Source organism: Pezoporus wallicus, unplaced genomic scaffold (genome assembly GCF_028554395.1).
Source record: "Pezoporus wallicus isolate ANWC-B61680 ecotype Strahan unplaced genomic scaffold, APGP_CSIRO_Pwel_v1 contig_8723, whole genome shotgun sequence".
Classification (NCBI taxonomy): Eukaryota; Metazoa; Chordata; class Aves; order Psittaciformes; family Psittacidae; genus Pezoporus; species Pezoporus wallicus.
The window spans coordinates 528,403-546,672 of NW_026635404.1; the positions used below are offsets into that span (position 1 = coordinate 528,403).

The 18,270-nt window shown below is 48.6% G+C and overlaps 2 protein-coding genes across 2 annotated transcripts; one reads left to right on the forward strand and one right to left on the reverse strand.

Annotated features, from left to right (window-relative positions):
* Nucleotides 1–7,787: 7,787 nt before the first annotated feature.
* LOC130606750 (protein SCO1 homolog, mitochondrial) lies at nt 7,788–15,582 on the reverse strand. Its single transcript, XM_057423276.1, has 6 exons — nt 15,301–15,582; nt 15,095–15,185; nt 13,787–13,984; nt 12,880–12,972; nt 12,655–12,770; nt 7,788–8,514 (listed from the first exon to the last, which is right to left on the reverse strand). The coding sequence occupies exons 1-6, from the start codon at nt 15,559–15,561 to the stop codon at nt 8,386–8,388; spliced, it is 888 nt and encodes a 295-aa protein (XP_057279259.1). The 5' UTR covers nt 15,562–15,582; the 3' UTR covers nt 7,788–8,385.
* Nucleotides 15,515–17,554, forward strand: ADPRM (ADP-ribose/CDP-alcohol diphosphatase, manganese dependent). The gene is made up of 3 exons (XM_057423285.1): nt 15,515–16,070; nt 16,620–16,736; nt 16,962–17,554. Exons 1-3 carry the CDS (start codon nt 15,515–15,517, stop codon nt 17,246–17,248), a joined length of 960 nt encoding a protein of 319 aa, XP_057279268.1. The 3' UTR covers nt 17,249–17,554.
* The last annotated feature ends 716 nt before the right edge of the window (nt 17,555–18,270 follow it).

Consider the following 18,270-nt stretch of genomic DNA (forward strand, 5'->3'; position numbering starts at 1 on the left):
GAGGGAAAGCTTTTTTTAGCAAGCATCCCCCGTGCTCGGCCCTTTGAACTCGGCACAGTGGATGTACTGAGTGTCTGCAAAAGGCCAAACACACCACACCAAGAACCAGCTCGGGGCTTTGTCCTGATACTGAACTGTCAGTGTGATTCAGACAGGGCCTTTCCTGCTCCCAGGCATGCCTAAAGCAAGGGGGATGGACCCTGCTCCCCATACCCAGCTGTAGGATCAGAGCAAAGAGCACACACAGGCAGAGCACGCCACTCTTCCTATATTCCCTCCCTGGTTCAGGCGCCCAGCTGGGAGCAGAGTGCAGGAAACCAGTTAGCAGTGAGCAGTGACTAGTCACTGGCATCTGCTGAGCACCACACCGACCATACTCCACTGTTTAAAACCATTTGCACACTGCCACTGTCTCAACTGCCCTAAATCAGGACCATGCAGTATATCCGCAAGATGGAATTCCATGTTCTGCCCAGCCTAGCAAGGGATAGCAACTAAAAAAATACACAATCTTTCAGATCTCCAGTCCTGATCCATGCATGATGCAACCAGCTACAACAGCCACTGCTACTACCTGCCCACTACCTGCAAAGGCTCCACTTTTCACTGTAACAGTCACACTTATTTCGAGCAGGTCTCCATCATTGCACAAAAACGTGTCTCAAGAGAATAACTGCTCTAAAATCTTACCAGAAGGCAGCCTGGAGCAGGGGCTTAGATACAGAAATGTGTCTGTTACACTGCAAAGCAAGAATGCCAAGAAACTTGGGCAGTGCAGCTGAATGTGCACATCTAGATTTCGGGTTTTCCTTTGGTGTTAAGGACATGCACTAGATTCTTCTCAAGAAGTTAAGTGCACAAACCTTTGTGTTTAGACTCGTCTGTGCTTTGGAGCCTTTGGATGCTTGACAAGCTGTGTGAAAAGGAATGACAGAGCTTTGTGTGAGTGAAAATCACAAAATGCCATGATAGATCCGAAACTTCTGTGTTGATGCGTGACAATGTGAGACACTGCAGGTCTTTCAACGCAACCAAGGAAATGCCAGATTTCCAGCAAGCTGAATAAAGATTATTGCTTTTATTCCATTTCTGGGACTTAAACTTGGAATATTCACTACAGGGAGCTGCGGTGGGCACACTGAGCACGTGTACTGGCAACAGCAGGCCAGGATGAGCAGACCCAAAACCAAAATGAAGACCACAGTGTCAATCCCAGCCTGCGTCACCCTGATCTCCCTGCAAAGCCCTTCTCTCTGATTTGGTCCTTCAGATCACCCAACTCAGAGCACCAGCCTGGGACCCAGAACAGGGAACAAGGCACCTGCCTGTCCCCCAGCCCTCCTCCAGAGACCCCAGTGGCTCCACCGTGCTCTGGGGTTGTCCCTCTTTTCCCAGAGACACCTCCTAGGCTAATGAGTGCCCCTGTGCCTCGCTTCACAGGCCCAGGCTTGGGTGCAGGAGGCAGGTCTCATGCCCCTGAGTCAAGGAGACAGCCCAGAAAAGCTCCTCATCCATGGGGTGGGCAAAGGAGCAGTGCCGGCCATCAGCCGGCTGAGGCTGAACCCGAGGGGCACAACTGATGGTGGGGCACCTGCTGCATCTGCCCCAGCAACTGGTGGGAAGGCCCAGCGAGGGCTATGGGGACCACAGCTTGCTCAGGACCAACAACAGTGCCCACCTAGGGAGTATGGAAAAGGGCAAAACAGCAGCAAACGACACTGCAAGCTCCACAGGTTACAACCTGAGGGCTCCTACATAACCCTCACCATGACAAAGAAACACCTCAACACAACCAGGCCGCTTCAGAGGACATGGGAGCCAAGGGTGTTACACATTCTGGGAAACATTCACTCCCAATATTTTCTGACAGAAGCAAAGGGTGCTTATTTCTTGGCCTTGTAAGAGCTAGGTAGGAAAAAACATCCTTTTAATTTACTTGTAGAGTGCCTGGATCTCCTTTGTCAGCTCCGAGCTCTGATCTTTGCTCCTCTGAGCACAGTGCAACTTCTGCCCAGGGCCACGCTACCCTGATGTTCCATGCAGAGATGAGATTCAGGATGAGTCCTGGGCCAATAATACCCTGCTTCAGCTTCTCCCAGGCAGAGGACAGTGAATCACCTTCTTTATCACCAGAATCCCACTGGGGCACTGCAGTGAAGCCCCAGAGCACACATGTGGGTGCCCATCTTCTTGCTAACAGCCCTTGGGAGCAGCAGCTGCATTTCTGTATGTTGCTCCATGCCGCCAACATCATTTGGCAGACCCAAACAGACCCAAAGCTGTCCTGAGGTGAAGGTCACAAGCTACCACAGCAAGCTGCATTGCCTTGCAAGGCTCTCTAGTCCTGGTGTTGCCAGGGAGCTTTTATTACTGCCCTTCATCCAGAGAAGGGCACTCGTGGCTCATCATGCCCCCACAAATTAAAGGTGGATTTACTGGTTGGTGTCTATCTATTTTTGAACAAAGAACTTCGGGAGAACAAGGAGGTTTTGTAAGCTTGGAGCTGAGTAAGTTCCCTGGCATGCTGAAAGAACCTGCTTTATTAAACTAGTAATACACAGCTTAAAACATGGAATGAGCTGGCTCTTGCACAGAGACAGATGCAATCATTCCTGTCCAGGTCTCCTCAGCACAGCTCCTCATGCTCCCAGGAACATGTACAACTGATGCAGAGCTGCTATAAGCCAGGGGCTGGATACTCTGCAAGCAGCACAGATTGCTTTAAAAGCACGAGTTTCTGTTTGAACCAAAACAAACCTTTAAAATTCTCTTGTGGAGGGAAACACTTCACTTTTGACTTTCATTTTTAGGCCACCAAACCTAAAAGTGATCCAGTAAAACTGACCTGCTTATCAGTTCACATCTAATAGCATGGACTGCAGTCATTCCCCTGCAGCACAGCCCAGACTATCTGCTTCAATGGGGAGCTCCTGAGCAGCCCCAGCATGTGCTGTCCTGGAGCCACAGCTCCTGAGTTTTCCAGGTGAGCACACTACACCAGCAACAGGGACTGGAAAGCTTTGGCTGCAAGCAGCAACTTCACTGTATCGTGAGGCTGCTCATAGCTCTGCTTCACTCCTCAGCAGTCCACACATTGTTTTACCTGATTAAAGATACATCCTGACTTGCAGCGAGGTGGTAAAGGCCCCAACAAATGCTCAGCCGTCAGCTCCATCATCAGCAAAGGGCAATCATTCATCCCACAGACCTGGCTACAGGCTAATGGGAGCACACCTTCATGACATAGGAGCACATCTTCATGATACAGGGTCAGTGCTTGGACCATGCCAGTCTGAAGAAGTGAGAAAAAAACTCTAGAAAATGTAGATACCTGTAAAGTTACCGGAGAAAGAGCTACAGTATTTCAAACCACAGCCCTGAACCAAGACAGGGATGAGAAAGACTTGCCAAGGATTAAATGGTTCTGGGTGGCTGCAGGACACCAAGGTTCAGCCAGCTTTCTTCAATGCCAGGCAGCTTTGCCACTGAAGCTCAGTGCCACCAGCTGCCGCTCCTGAAGGGCTGCCATGACAACAGCCTCATTGTACCACAGCCTGCAGTTATCTGGGGCCAATAGTGCTCCTCAATCTATCACTGCCAAAATGCCACCAAGCAGCACTGACTGTGGCATTTCTATCAGCACTCGAAAGCCTGAGGCTCCATCACCTGAACCCGTGTGAGCAGCACATCCCAGGGAAGGGGATCAGGGAAGAGCAATAGGGCTGGGAAGAGCCTGGAGGGATGCTGGGCATGTGGCAGCCTGACAGGAGTGACTCAGGAGTGGTCCTGAGGTTGCCTTTTTCCCAGAGAAGGTGCTGGCACACCCCTGGAGCACCCTGCGGGGCCCAGGCCAGCAAGCTCCATGTCAAGACACTCACCGAGCCCTGGAAGCACAGCAGCCCTGCTGGCACCATCAGCAAGTGTTTGCTTCATACAAGTTGTCAAGAGAGATGACGGATGACTGCAGATCTGGAGCATCCCAGGACACTGCTTGTTTCAAGACAGCAGAAATGTCTATTTTCACTCCCTCCTGGGAGTTACTCTGCCAGATACGTTTTCTTGGAAACAGTAGGTAAACCTGGCACTGCAGGCAATACCTGCCCTGGAATTGTCCTGCTCAGTCCCTCCAGGGCACAGCACGCTGCTCTGGCTGGGGACAGTCATGAGTGATTAAAGACACTTCCATCACTCAAATATGCAACAGAACTGCATCCAAAGCACTGTGTGAACACGTATGACCCAGGTAGTCCTCACCACCCAAGTGCAAGGTACAGGCTGAAGCAAGAGACCAGCTCCAAAAGCACATAGTCCCATAGAAGTCTGGAGGAGTCCATGAGGATGATCAGAGGCTGGAGCACCTCCTGTATGGAGACAGGCTGAGAACATTGGGGCTGTTCAGCCTGGAGAAGAGAAGCTGTGTGGAGACCTCAGAGCAGCTTCCAGTATCTGAAGGGGGCCTATAGGGATGCTGGGGAGGGACTCTTCATCAGGCACTGGAGTGATAGGACAAGGGGTGATAGGTTCAGACTGAAACAGGGGAAGTTCAGATTAGATACAAGGAAGAAATTCTTTACTGTGAGGGTGCTGAGGCATCGGAACAGGCTGCCCAAACACTCCATCCCTGGCAGTGTTCAAGGCCAGGTTGGACAGAGCCTTGGGCAACATTGTCTAGGGTGAGGCATCCCTCCCCAAGGCAGGGGGTTGGAACTGGATGATCTTAAGGTTCTCTAAAACCCAAACTATTGTATGGTTCTATGATTCTGTGCTGGGGTATAGCTCAAGCTCAAGACAAGTGGAGAACAGAGCTGATCAGCACCTCCTGGTCAAAGCAAGCTGCTTTGAAATGAACACTGAGGAGCAGGCACTGAGCACATCAGGCCTGGGAGCCACATCCTCACCTACTCTGGGCACAAGCAAGCTCTGGAGAGCTGATTAATTCCTGTGTCACTGGGCATTTGGGCCAGGGCAATTCTGCTCAAGATCCAAACTGGATTTGGACTGAACTCTTTGGCTATCATAGCAGTCCCACAGAGTATTTTCACACTGGCAGTACACATGTGACAGAGCATGGAAAAATAAAGCCAGATTTGGATTTTGCCCCAATGACTGTGGACTGATGCCCAGCCTGGCTCCCACATCCCCTCAAGAGGCACCAGCTCAGATAAGGGGCAGATTTTTCCTGAGAGGTTTCTTTTTTAAGTGCAGAAGAAAAAGGTTCAATGAAGAAGAGGAAAAAACCAACCACTTCAATGTGTACGAGCACATAAAAGCAAAGGTGATTGGGAACAGTCAGCATGGATTTACAAAGAGAAATCACATCTGAGCATTCTGATTGCCTTTCAAGATAAAGTGACCAGATTGGAGGATGTGGAGGGAGCAGTGGATGCTGTCCAACTTCAGCTCCCAAAACTACCTGCCACAATGGTCTTGTGTCCAAGCTAGTTTATGATCTGGATGGCTGGGCAACTGACCTCTAGGTCATAGCTGCTATCCAGAGGGACCCAGGCAGACTGGAGGGATGGGCTGACAGGAACCTTCTGAAGTTCAACAAGTCCTGCACCCAGCAAGGAAAACGTCCCTGCAAAAACCCATACTGGGAACTGACTGGCCAGAGGCAGCCTAGGGAGAAGAATGGTCAAGATGTTCAAGAGGTCAAGATGGTCAGAGGCCTGGAACCTGCCATCGTGTACAGCACAAGGAGAGGCTGATGGACCAGACTCGTTTAGCCCAGGAAGGAGAAGGCTGCAGGGGGATGTAACAGCAGACTTCCAATGCCTATGAAGAGGCTATTGAGAAGATGGAGTCAGACTCCTCACCCTGGTGCACAGCGGAAGAACAAGAGTTAAAATGGCAGATGAAATTTGAATGGTGCTAAAGATGTACTCTAGTGAAAAATATACTTTACCCACCTAGAGAGGCTCATCCTTTGAGGTTTCCAAGTCTTTGCTGCTTAAAACCTTGAACCACCTGCTCTGAATCTCCTGCTCATGCTTTGAGCAGGAGGCTGGATTACAGACCTCCTGAGGCTCCTTCCCATCCAAGTTATTCCATGATCTGGACTGCAAGTGCAACATCAGGTTTTGCAGCCATTTAAAGCCACAGTCTCTGTACTTCTCAATCCCTGGCTCTACCCATGTTGGTGGTGAGAGCATTCCTAAACCAGCCAACTTCACCCATGCTGCTCAAGTATCACTCATTAGTTCAGCTCCTCCATGTGCTGCCTTCCTCAGCTACACAAAAGGAACCACCCCTCATTCCTCAGACATCTTGTCACTAGTCCCCAGCCTGGCATGGCATCAGCTCTGCAGTCACTGGTACAGACACAGCCACTTTGAAGAGCTGCGGTTTCCCACCAGTAACAAATAGGGTGCAGGCACACAGCAGTGCTCCATCAGCCATCTGTTTAGGGGACACCCAGGGGTCCCCTTTTGCCCAAAGTAACTGAGGTTCACCTTCACAGTGCCAGACTCTAATTACCTTCCCAAGTGAAAACCAGTGCCATGAAGTTTCCATAGGGACACTCGGGGAGCACAGCCACGAGCAAGGAATCCTGCCATAAACTTTCCCCTGAGCTCCCTCTCTGTGGGCTGCGCACAGACTCTGGACTACTGTGGTGAGCACAGGGGGAGTTTGCTCTGACACTGAACAAACACTGCCTATCACTGACAGCCTTCAAGCCTCCCCCCCACAACACATTCCCTTTCCCCCACTATATGTCTTCCCCTTGAACAGCTCTGCCTCCTCCTGGTGAGCATTCAGGATGCTCATCCTTGGTGCTCAGCATACAGGGAGCAGAACGGTGCTCCCTGCTGGCACTAAGGCCTGGCAGTAGAAGTCTGACAGCTGCCTAAACAGGGGGGTAAATTATTTTTAAACACACTCCCCCACACACATCCCAATTCCAAAGAAAGTGGAAAGACAGAGAAACAGAGATGGGCAGAGTCAATTTAAGAGGCAGAAAGAAGTGGGACATGAGCTGCTCCAAGTGCCAGAAGACAAAGCATGACTTCTTTCTCAGCTGAGTCGAATTCTAGCAAGACTTTCAAAAACTCCCACTGTAAACTGATACAGAAAAATTCCTGTGATCCTTCAGAACAGAGGAAAAAAAAAAAAAACCTTCAGAAAACTATTCACTCTTTGGGGAAGGGCAGAAGGATAGGAGCTGCGTTGGAACTTGAAGAATCTTCCTTCCTTTATAAGAAGGGTGAAGTCTTAGACATACTCTATCACAGTACCCTTCCAAACACCTTCAGGAGGTCAACATAGCATAGGGCACCTGATGTGGAGTTACACTACTTTATCTTGCTTTATAACTGTTCTGGAACACTTGTGTTCAGTGTGAAACACTCTGCCATGAAGAACATGTCTGGTTTGGCTCCTGTGGGCCATTCTCTGGGGTTCAGGTACTTTACAAAGGCACATTCAGCTTATGTCTTGCACTACCAGAGATAACCGCTACTTTCTAGTAAGAGCTAAACCAGCAAGAATTTGAAGCTTCCCCAGTATATAAAGTACTGATGATATTCCAGTCAAACCTAACCAAGAAAAAAATATATATTGCTTATACAAAACAATCTTTATTTTCAAATGCCATACTGCATCAAGTTGATCTGACTGACAACCCTATGCATGGACACAGACCCCCTTCACCCTTCCGCACTACACTCACTACTCAGCATAGCACAATCATGCTGACTATGCATCAGACGATTTAGGCCAGAAGAAAAATTGGATTTGCAAACTATTCCTCATTTCCTTATGTTTACAGTGTTCACCCAGGAAAAAAAAAAAAAAAAAAAATCAAGAAAAAAACATTTCATTTCAGCATTCAAATGAAAAAGACCCATTTCATTCAGCATTCAACCAGGCACACTACAGGGCTGGTCCCATGCAAGGAAGCTTATGATGCTTTCAGTGCTCTTCACCTCCTTAAGTACTCTTAAGGCTCTTCTGCTTATAATACTGTAAGTGCCTCTCCCAGAAGGCAAAACAGTGCAGAAAAGAGGGTTCTCTGGCACACGTGGCTTTTCTTCAAGTAACTGTCCTCCTGCAGTGACTGCCCTTTGCTGAAGTCTTGCCAAGAGATACCAGTTAATTTTACCAGTGGTAAATATTCTTCCCACATGAGAAGTGCTGTCCATTTTCTGCTCCCAGCAATGCTTCACGGAAGTCCCAAATCTTGCTGCAAATCATATGCACAAGGAAGGCTCTATTGAGAGTTTTGATGATGGTATTTTGCAGAAGTATGGTTGCCTTTCTTACCTGGAAGAAAGGAGGCATGCGGTGCCAGGATGTCACACCTGCATGCTTCTGCTTTAACTCCAATGCCCAATTCCAGCCAAACCTAGAGGTGATGTTCACATCAATCGTTGAAGACCTTGTGTTTTACAATCTGTATTTTCTCATGTGTGCAGCAATAGAAGCAGAAATCTCAGTACTCTTCTTATTCTGGCCATAATAGTCCACGAAGTCACCATCTGGCCCAAGGAGGTACATGATTATTGTGTGATCCACCTGCAAGAGAGCACAGCATAGCTTGGCAAAAAAGATCACAGAATCATAAATCCTAGGCTGGAAGGAACCTCAAGGATCATCTGGTCCAAGCTTTCTTGGCAGATCATGATCTAGACAAGATGTCCCAGCACCCTGTCCAGCCAAATCTCAAGTGTCCAGGGCTGGGGAATCCACCACTTCCCTGGGGAGATTATTCCAGTGGCTGATTGTTTTCACGATGAAAATCTTTCCTGCTTGGTCCAGTGAGAATCTCCCAGGAGTAACCTGTACCCACCACCCCTCCTCTTCTCCATGTGACTCCTGAGAAAAAGGGAGTCTCCATCTTCTTTGGAGACACCCATTCAGTATTACACCCTGCACATCTCTCAGTCAGCAGCAACAGCAACCCATCCAGCCTTTGCTTCAGCAATCTGACAAGGCTTCTCACAAAGAAGCTAAAGTATCACCTTGGTGACTCCTTGTTTTACTCAAGAAGATAGAGAAAACTAGTTACATACTCAGAATGTATGAAGGAATACTTTAAGAAATAGCATCCCTCAGCTGTTGGCACCCTTCCTGCAGCACAGACAAGGCAGGGGCAACATGTGAGCTAAAGGTCTTTCCCCCTTGCTTTTCACAATTTCCTTCTACTTCTCATGATGCTCCACATGACAAGGCATTCCAAGCTCCTGCTGCTAATATGATGCAGACCCAATAGAAACAGGTATTTCATTAAACTAAGCTCACTGGGAGTATAAGCAATGGGAGCAAGGGCATCCATGGGATACAGGAGCTGCAGAGAGAGGAACTGGTGCAGAAAGAAACACGCGTGCTAGGTAGGGGCTCCCTCTACTGTCCGCACTGAAATAACCTTAAAACACGTTCAAAGTCACAATTCATGAATCACGGAATAGTTTGGTTGGAAGGGACCTCCAAAGCTCATCTAGTGAACTGTAAATTGATTTTAAATGCCACTGCATGTACTGCCTGGTATCTTCATGAAAGAAGAGTAGACTAAGATGAGCTCTTAGGCAGAAGTTTTTTCCTGTGAGGGTGTTGAGAACCTAGCACAGGGTGCCCAGAGAAGCTGTGGCTGCCCCATCCCTGGCAGTGTTCAAGGCCAGACTGGATGGGGTGGAAGCTGTCTCTGCCTGTGGCAGGGGGTTGGAACTGGATGAGCTGTAAGGTCCCGTCCAAAACAAACCAGTCTGGGATTCTGTGAAAGACACAAAATACTGAAACTGGAGGCTATGAATCTGTGATTGCTCAAGTGACTACATCATCTCCCTGCCACTGGAGAAAAGCCTCTGAAATGTACTATGCACTCAGAGTACAACTGTGTTTGAAATCAGACCAGATGAACATTTCCAGTACCACCTGCATTAAACTTGATGGCACTTGTCAGTGAAGAAAATATTTCTCAAAATTACTGCAATAAATTTTACTCTAGCTTCAAATTTTCAGTATCAGATTACAAAATCCAGGTGTAGGAAACAAATCTGAAACACGATTCAGATCCTTCAACTGGAAGTTGGCAAAAAAGAAGGTAGCCTGCTCAGAGCATCTTTACTCCCTGGCCTGTGGAAGGTTAAATGTAAAGAGGCTGGAGTGCAGTTTGCGTGCACTGCTTTTCAAGCTGTGCCTGAAGCCTGCACTGTTCCCACTCTATGCACATGAAGACTGTCATTTGAGTTTCAGTGCAGTCTTGTAAAACACAGAATAAAGCAAGTACATTGGGTATGCTGGTATTGAAAATTAGAAAAATCGAGATAATAGGAACTAGCAGCATTCAAGTAATACTTGAAAAATGCAAACAGGTGTTTAGAAAACACAGCCAAAGTGCTCATCTCGAGGCTCTTTTCCAGTCAAAACAAGCAGCACAGTTGAACTGGCTGTAGGGGACCTATTCATCTTCCCTACCTCTCAGCAGCCTGCAGAGAAAACAACCTGCTCGTGCACAGCTGGCAGTGTTAGTCACCAACTGGCAGGACAGGGCCAATGAAAAGGTAACAGCTGATTAAAAAAATGACAGTGTAGTAATTACCTGAGTAAGTCCCAGGTAGACACAAAAGCAGCCTCAAGCTCCCCCTCCCAGGTCTGTTCTTCTTCTTCTTTCCACCTTGTTTCACAGCCCTGTGTCCTCTGGCCTGCCTGCCCTGAGCACACGGAGCTCTCCGCCTCTCAACAGCCGCAGCCTGACAACTCTTGAGGACATGCCTGTAATACTCTTCCTCCTTGGCACCATGGCTGGGGCTCCCAGGATGCTCTCCTGCTCCTAGTTCTCTGGTCCTTCCTCCTTGCTGCCCTCCCCTTCCCTCAAGCTCCCAACCCTAGCACAGACCAGCCATCTTCTCCCTGGATCCCAAATCTCTTCTACTTCATCACCTGTGTGGTCACTTTCTCCAGTTCAGTTTCACTCTCCAGCCTCCCTTGAAGCTGCTGTCATCTGCAGAGTTGTTTTCCTTGGCTGAACCCCTACACTTTCCCTTCACAGCCATGTCAGAATCCAAGTATGGTTTGCTAGAATCCACATGCGGTTTGCTTCCTAAGGAGCAGCATTCATTCATCTTTCCTGGCCTCTTTCCATCATCTCTCCTCAGCTTCAATTCACTCAGTGTCAGATTCTACTGATTATCTTCCCTCTCCTAAGCAGGCATCCTGTGCCAGTCCTGCTGCTATAATCTATTCTTGCATTTCCGCCATCCCCCTTCTATAAATCCAGCCTTAAGCAGTATGTTTAGATTGATTTCAGATTGATGCTTTTCAGATTGACTGGAATTGGTGTTGAATTTCCCCAACAAGCTTGTCTTCTCCATTCAAATACAGTACCTTACACACAGACTTCTGTAGCTATTGAGTTGCTACTAAGCAAAAGCAGCTCTTCATCTCCCACTTCACACCCCTTTTAGTAACAAATCACAGTGCACACATTACCAGTGCGATTCCACCTCCCCTTTACTGGCATCATGTGCTACTCCTGCTGGTTATTCATTTGGATAATCTGTTTTCTGGTCAAGTGGTTTTTAAAAACAGATTAAGAATAGACAATACTGGATTAGACCCAACCTAATCTGCCACAGCATCCTACCTCAAACAGTGGCAAGCCATGGTGGCGTTAAAGAGTATAAAACCAGCCACAAAAATGTTTCCTCTATTACTTCCCAGTTTCCAACATGCTTTAGCTCACAGTCTTCCTGAACTAGGCAACATTCCTGTGCATTTCATAATCCTCACCAGGTTGGGCTTTCCACAGACTAACAAGAAGTCTCCCTGTGAACTCCTGTAAGCTTCTACCATTCTCCTCTGTATGGAGGGATTCCACTTCTCACATGTCCAATGCAACAAGAACCACCACCTGGTGGAACCTGGTTTTAGGTCTGATGTGCTTAGTTCTTGTAATGAAGAATAAGAAAATAAAAGGGTCATATAATATGCATCCTCCTTTACCATATCGCTTTGTCATGGTTTAAGCATACACACTTGCACCTACTTTACTATTCCAGTCTCCTCGGGATGTGGCAAGTCAGGAAGGCCTTGGCAGCAGCTCCGAGCCCTATAGCCAGTTGTATTCAAACCCAGATTTTGACTAGCCAGTTTAGCCTCACTTAAACCTCACTTTCCCCATCACACTATTACTCTACATATTTTATTCCCATTAATAGGCTCTCTCTTTGAGGTCATTTCACACAGGAGGAAGATCCTTACAGTATCTGCAGGCAGACTTTACATCATTCAAGTCTCTTACCAGGAAGACCCCACTCCCTCGTGCCTGTTTGGCAGGGTATGAGTCGTTCCTCACTTTTCCCTCTCATTTCTCCCTCTTCCTATTGCCTGAATTTCCTAGTTCCATTTTCATGTTGGAGCACACAGGAAAATGGCCAGACTAAAACACTACATGGCAGGCTTGATATTTCATCTGCTATTCCATATGCAGGCCTAGGACCATACATTCTAGAACATGTTTCAGTGAGGTTCTGAGCCTGAGGTAAGAGGGCACTTGGATTTTGACTGAAACCTCTAAACCAACAGCTTAACATATCACTGCAACAGGACTCTGTCATGTGGGACTTCAGTGTAGATTGCAACAGCTGCCTTCTGATTTTAAAATCTACATGTTGCTCTTATCCAAATTCATTAGGCAAAGGCCCTACAGTTACTTACTATGTAATCATTATCTTCATCTTTGGGACCTTCGCTGTAATACACACGGTAAGCTTTGGCCACTTGATCAATCTGTGCCCTGGTACCAGTCAATCCAATCAGCTTTGGAGAAAACTCTAGACATAAAGAAGGCATTTGGACATTTTAGTGAGAAGAATCCCAACAAGAGCCTCCTTTTCAGTGCTCTATATTACATGCTGCAAGACACGAAGAAAACAGTAATACCTTTAACATATCTGGCGATGGCTTCTTCACTGTCTCTCTCAGGATCAATGGTGATGAAGAGTGGGGTTAGATTAGGCAAAGATGGAATTCTATCTGTGACATTAACAATATTTCTCTTAGAAAAATAAAACCATTTCTCATCTCCCTGCAAACAAGCTCACAGCCAAGCTACATCTGAGCCCACCCTAAGTGGCAAAAAAAGGCCATTTTCTGCAGCATAATGTATGCAATTTGTGAATGGAATCCAAGGCTCTGTGCTCATACTGGATGCAGGCTCTCTGACCTGCTTAGGGCAGAGAACAAACTGGCTCTGATGCAGAAAATGCCATGGCATGATGCATGCATCAAAGCACAATGATCATTACAAAGAGGACCTGTGATGTTCCAGCCACACCTTTCACTGTACTCTCCTCACTTCAGTGCACCCTCCCACTTGCCTGGTTGCTATTATCCTAGCTCCACAACTCCTCAGGCCCTGCAGGCTGAGAAAACCACCTCTATCCCCAGCATTCCCCAACCTCCATTCCACAGCACAGTCATTCTCAGAAGAGACTTTGGGAGATTTATCCTCAGAATGAATAAAATGGAGAGGGGAAAAAAATCCTCTAATACACCCTGTAACTGCTACTTGGTCACAATACAATGCAGAGGCCCTTTAACCTGCCACCATCAAGTTTTATTACCAAGAAGTCAGTCCCGCTGCAGGAAGATCAGTGCCATCATGCTCTAAATAACAGATGCTAGTCATAGGCTGATCGATCTATGTATCACTTAGCAATTAATTCAGCTATTGAATAGTCAATGGCATTTTTTAAGCAATTATCAGTTATTAACATCTGCAATATTTTACCATAATAAACCCAGACCTCCCATGAAGAGGATCACAATGCCAACCAAATTCCCATACCAATGTTATCTACCACTTCAATCATTTTCTGCAGTTCATCTGGACAGATGTCAGGGCAGTGTGTGAAGCCAAAGTAGATCAGCACCCACTGCCCAATGTAGTCTTTGTTGGTCTTGGGCTGTCCCTCATGACTGAGGAGAGAGAAAGGTCCTCCAAGCAGTGGTTTCCCAATGCCTCTGTTTCTTTCCTTCTCCAGAGCTACAAAAAACAAGAGGGGATCAGACACATCCATGCCACAATCCACACTGCTTCCCAGGCAAGCCTCAGAAGCTGGAGAGTCTGGCAACCTCACAGCCTAGGGCATTGAAACATGCTCTACCAAAGCCCATCATGCAGAAGATCAATGTGGACAAGACTTTCAAAAAACACCCCATTTTGGGCAAATATATCTCTAAACTCATTTGAAACATAACCACAGAACCACGGAATAGTTTGGGCTGGAGGAGACCTTACAGCTCTTCCACTTCCAACCCCTGCCACAGGCAGGGACACCTTCCACTACAGCAGGGTGCTCCAACCTGGCCTTGAACACTGCCAGGGATGGGGCAGCCACAGCTTCTCTGGGCACCCTGTGCCAGCGCCTCAGCACCCTCACAGGAAGAGCTTCTGCCTAAGAGCTCATCTCAGTCTCCCCTCTGGCCATTTTAAACGGCCAGCTTAAAGGCATTCCCCCTTGTCCTATCACTACATGCCATATTGCCATCTGACTGTATTTTTTCCATAAAGAAAAAAAAGTCAGGTACCCAGTGCAGGGTGAAACAGAAAAATCAGCATCCTTTACAAAGTGAGCACACCCTAAAAGCTGCAAGATCTCCAATTTCCCAACTGAAAGCATGAGAATGAAGAACATGAACAGTCATCATAGGGCAGGTGACCGCATACCAGCACATGGAGCAAACCCCACATGCACAGACAGCCTCACCTCTGTACCTGCACTGCATCAACGGGCAGCGTGACCAGACACAGCTATCCCAGCGGCAGACACGTTTAGGAGGTTTAAAACGCTGAACCTTGAAGGAGTGCTCCGAGTATTTTGTTTGCTTGTTTTGAAGTTTTCTGAGGCACTTTGCATATGCAACGTGCACAAAGCATGACACGACTCAGCAAGACAGCAAAGCGCACAAAGCCACGGCTGGGCTGGAAAAGGCCTTTAAGTCCACCCAGTCCATCCGTTCCCCAGCACTGCGAGGCCACCCACGGCACTGAGGGTCCCATCGGCCTGCCCGGCACATGGAGCGCGGCTCTGCGGCTCCTCCCGCCGTGCTCCCCCGGAGGCGCGCAGGGTCCGGCCCCTCACCCCGCACTCACCCTCCTCCTTCCACTGCTTCACCTTCTTCATGGCGGCCAGGAACCCTCCGCACAGCACGAAGGTGGCGGCCAGCGACCGCCACGACACCAGCTGCAGAGAAGAACCTCTTTAGAGGCTGAAAAGGCCGGGGAGACAGCGCGGCGCGGCCCACCCCGTCCCGCCACCCCGCTGAGGAAGGACGCGGCTCCCCCGCTCCCGCACTCACCCTCCATTGCGCGCCCTTCCGCGGGCCGCTGCCCGGCGGCAGGCGGGACACGGAGCGGCTGCAGGACGCGGGCAGCACCGCCCGGCTCCTCACCACGGCACCCGACAACCGCCAGCACAGCCCCACACGGCCGCACCACCTCCCGGCTGCCGCCATCTTATGGCCGCTCTTCCGTGCCCGCCCCTTCCGCCTACGGCAGCCGGGCGCGGCCGCCATGGAGGCGGTGCCGCCGCTCTTCTGCTTCGGTGTCATCGCGGACATCCAGTACGCGGACGCGGAGGACGGGTACGACTTCGGGGGGCGCCGGCGGCGGTACTACCGGCACAGCCTTAACCTGCTGCGGGCCGCGGTGGAAGCGTGGGCCGCTGAGAAGCCGCCGCTCGCCTTCGTGCTGCAGCTGGGTGACAGCATCGATGGCCTCAACGCCCGCAGCGGCCAGTCCGAGCGTGCCCTGGAGCAGGTGCTGGCAGCGCTGGGGCGGCTGCCGGTGCCGGTGCATCACGCGTGGGGCAACCACGAGTTGTATAACTTCAGCCGGGCCCGCCTGCTGCACACCGGCCTCAGCAGCCGCTCCTGCGGGGCCGCGGCCGGGCCCCCCGCCAGCGACTGCCAGGCCTATCACTTCAGCCCGGCCGCGCAGTTCCGTGTCGTCGTGCTCGATGGCTACGACCTGAGCACGCTGGGCAGGGAGCCCGGCAACCCCCGCTACCAGGAGTCCCTGCGGCTGCTGCGGAAGAAGAACCCCAATGACAACCTCAACGACCCCACAGGTACCCCCCTGCTCCACTGATGTTTAGAGCACGGAAGCGTGAAGCGCTGAACTTCATCCATGGAAGCATGGGTGGCAGAACCTCTGCTCCCTGAGCTGGCATCTGGTTGCCAGAAGGCTGAGGCACGTGCCCTGATTCTGCTCGCCTCCTCGCTGTCAGCCCAAAGACAGTCAGTGGGTCTCTAGGTGGGCGCAGGAGATGCTCCCTTACCTGCCATGGTGCTTTTGGGATGGGTTTAATGTTGTGCTGTGTGCCCTGCAGTATCAGAACAGCCTGCGTAACTGCTATTACAGAGTGTAAGAGTGATGCCTACCCTAGCCCATGACTTGGGGGACCCACTAGTGGAAATCCTGTGTGTGTAGCATGACCAAACCCTCCCAGAACACTAGCAAATGATTTTCTCTTGCTTGTCCAAGGAGGCTGGAGTTCAGATCCAACAAAACAGTTTGAAGAGTAAACCATCTATCATAAGCAGACTTACATAAGGCAAGCAAATTCAGGAGCCACAGAAGTGCATGCACCTATGCCTGACCTTCTTCTTCATTGCAGGACTTAAAGAACCTCAGTTTGTAGAGTTTAACGGAGGATTTAGCCAAACCCAGCTGGACTGGTTCAATGAAGTCCTCAAGTTCTCTGATGAAAACCAAGAAAAAGTCATAGTCACAGGTAGGTGGTTATAGGAGATGTATGGGGATATATGCAAAAAGACCTAGCCAATGCATGTTAGCTGAAGAAAACATGTAGCAGCTTTATAGCTCTACTGAGGTACACAGGTAACCTGTGAAGTAGCATAAGACCCATGTCTCACACTCATGTGAGCTTCCCAGCAATGAAGGCAGAGTTAGGTTACATGTAAAGTAACTCTCCTGTTTCTTTCCTTCTCAACTACAGGCCACCTGCCCATTCATCCAGACGCCTCAGACTGGGTTTGCTTTGCCTGGAATTACAAAGATGCCCTTTCAGTCATACACGCCCATCAGTGCGTGGTCTGCTTTCTTGCAGGGCACCTGCACGACGGTGGCTATTGTTTAGACTCACATGGAGTTCACCATCTGACTTTGGAGGGGATTATTGAAACTCCACCAGAAAGCAATGCCTTTGGGACTATTTATGTCTATAAAGATAAAATGATACTAAAGGGAAGGGGCAGAGTTTCAGACAGAGTTATGCATTTCTGAAAACAGTAAGCAAATACAAATTGCTGTTCTGCAGGAAGTACTTGAATAAAAAATAGAGGATTCAGCTTATTATGTGCTTGTAGAAAGATGTGCATGGCAGATCCTTATAGCTTTAATTCAGTCATTTTCCTCTTGGATACTCAATTTTAGGAATTATGTTTCTGTAAGAAAACAGACCTAATTTCTTCATGGAGAATAGAGAAGGCCAGTATCCATATGTGAAATATACTTGAATGCAGAATGTTGACCTGAAACACCTGTTCCTGACTCACTGGTATGTACTGTGGAAAAAATGAACCCCACATTATGAATTGTCAAAAAAAACAAAGCCACTTTTTTGGATGAATCAGAATTAAAGTATGCAGAATTGTATCTGCCCAGCCATTTCCATCTCAGGTGGTTTTTTGCACATCATGATCAGTAATGTCTCATGTGTGTCAGAATTACTCTGCCTTGTAGCCTAATGCAGCCTTCTTAACATTGCTTTAAAAGACTAAAACAATCTTCAAAACCAGCTAAACCCAAGGGAAACAGATGATTTATGATTTATGCTACATCCTTTAATGCTGCAGATACACCTGCTTGGGAACTAGGCAGCAGCACTGGGTGAAGAAGCCCCGACATGGAAGGACGTAGCTGCACTGCATCTGGACCTCTGTGGCTTTCTCCCAGCCCAGAATATTCACCTGAGTGTCGTCGTCCAGGATCAGTAGCAGTGGAAAATGGTGGCTGCTTCTGCGCTGCCTTCCAGGAACAGCAGTGTTGTGAGAAGCAGAGCTGTGATAGTGACCACATCCGCTGGGGACAGTCAAGAGTGCACATCCCACAGCAAATAAAAGATACAGAAGCTTTCATTGCATTTTCTTAAGAAAATTAGTATTTATTACTCTGTAAAACTAAGAATTTTCAGTGAAAGATGACAGCAAAAATATTTCTTTAGCTACATTCTACATATTTAGGGCAGGAACAGACTGCTCAAATATTGTTAGTCTCAGGGGACTATCCAGGTAGCTATCTGGAAG

Bases quoted from the DNA above. Each gene is read 5' to 3' on its own strand.
- LOC130606750 (XM_057423276.1), bottom strand. From the start codon at position 15,561: ATGTCCGCGATGACACCGAAGCAGAAGAGCGGCGGCACCGCCTCCATG. The intron at 13,985-15,094 runs GTGAGTGCGGGG...TGTTTTTTGTAG, and splicing joins GAAGCAGTGGAAGGAGGAGG to CTCTGGAGAAGGAAAGAAAC. The intron at 12,973-13,786 runs GTATGGGAATTT...TTAATGTCACAG, and splicing joins TGAAGTGGTAGATAACATTG to ATAGAATTCCATCTTTGCCT.
- ADPRM (XM_057423285.1), top strand. From the start codon at position 15,515: ATGGAGGCGGTGCCGCCGCTCTTCTGCTTCGGTGTCATCGCGGACATC. The intron at 16,071-16,619 runs GTACCCCCCTGC...TCTTCATTGCAG, and splicing joins CAACCTCAACGACCCCACAG to GACTTAAAGAACCTCAGTTT. The intron at 16,737-16,961 runs GTAGGTGGTTAT...TCTCAACTACAG, and splicing joins AGAAAAAGTCATAGTCACAG to GCCACCTGCCCATTCATCCA.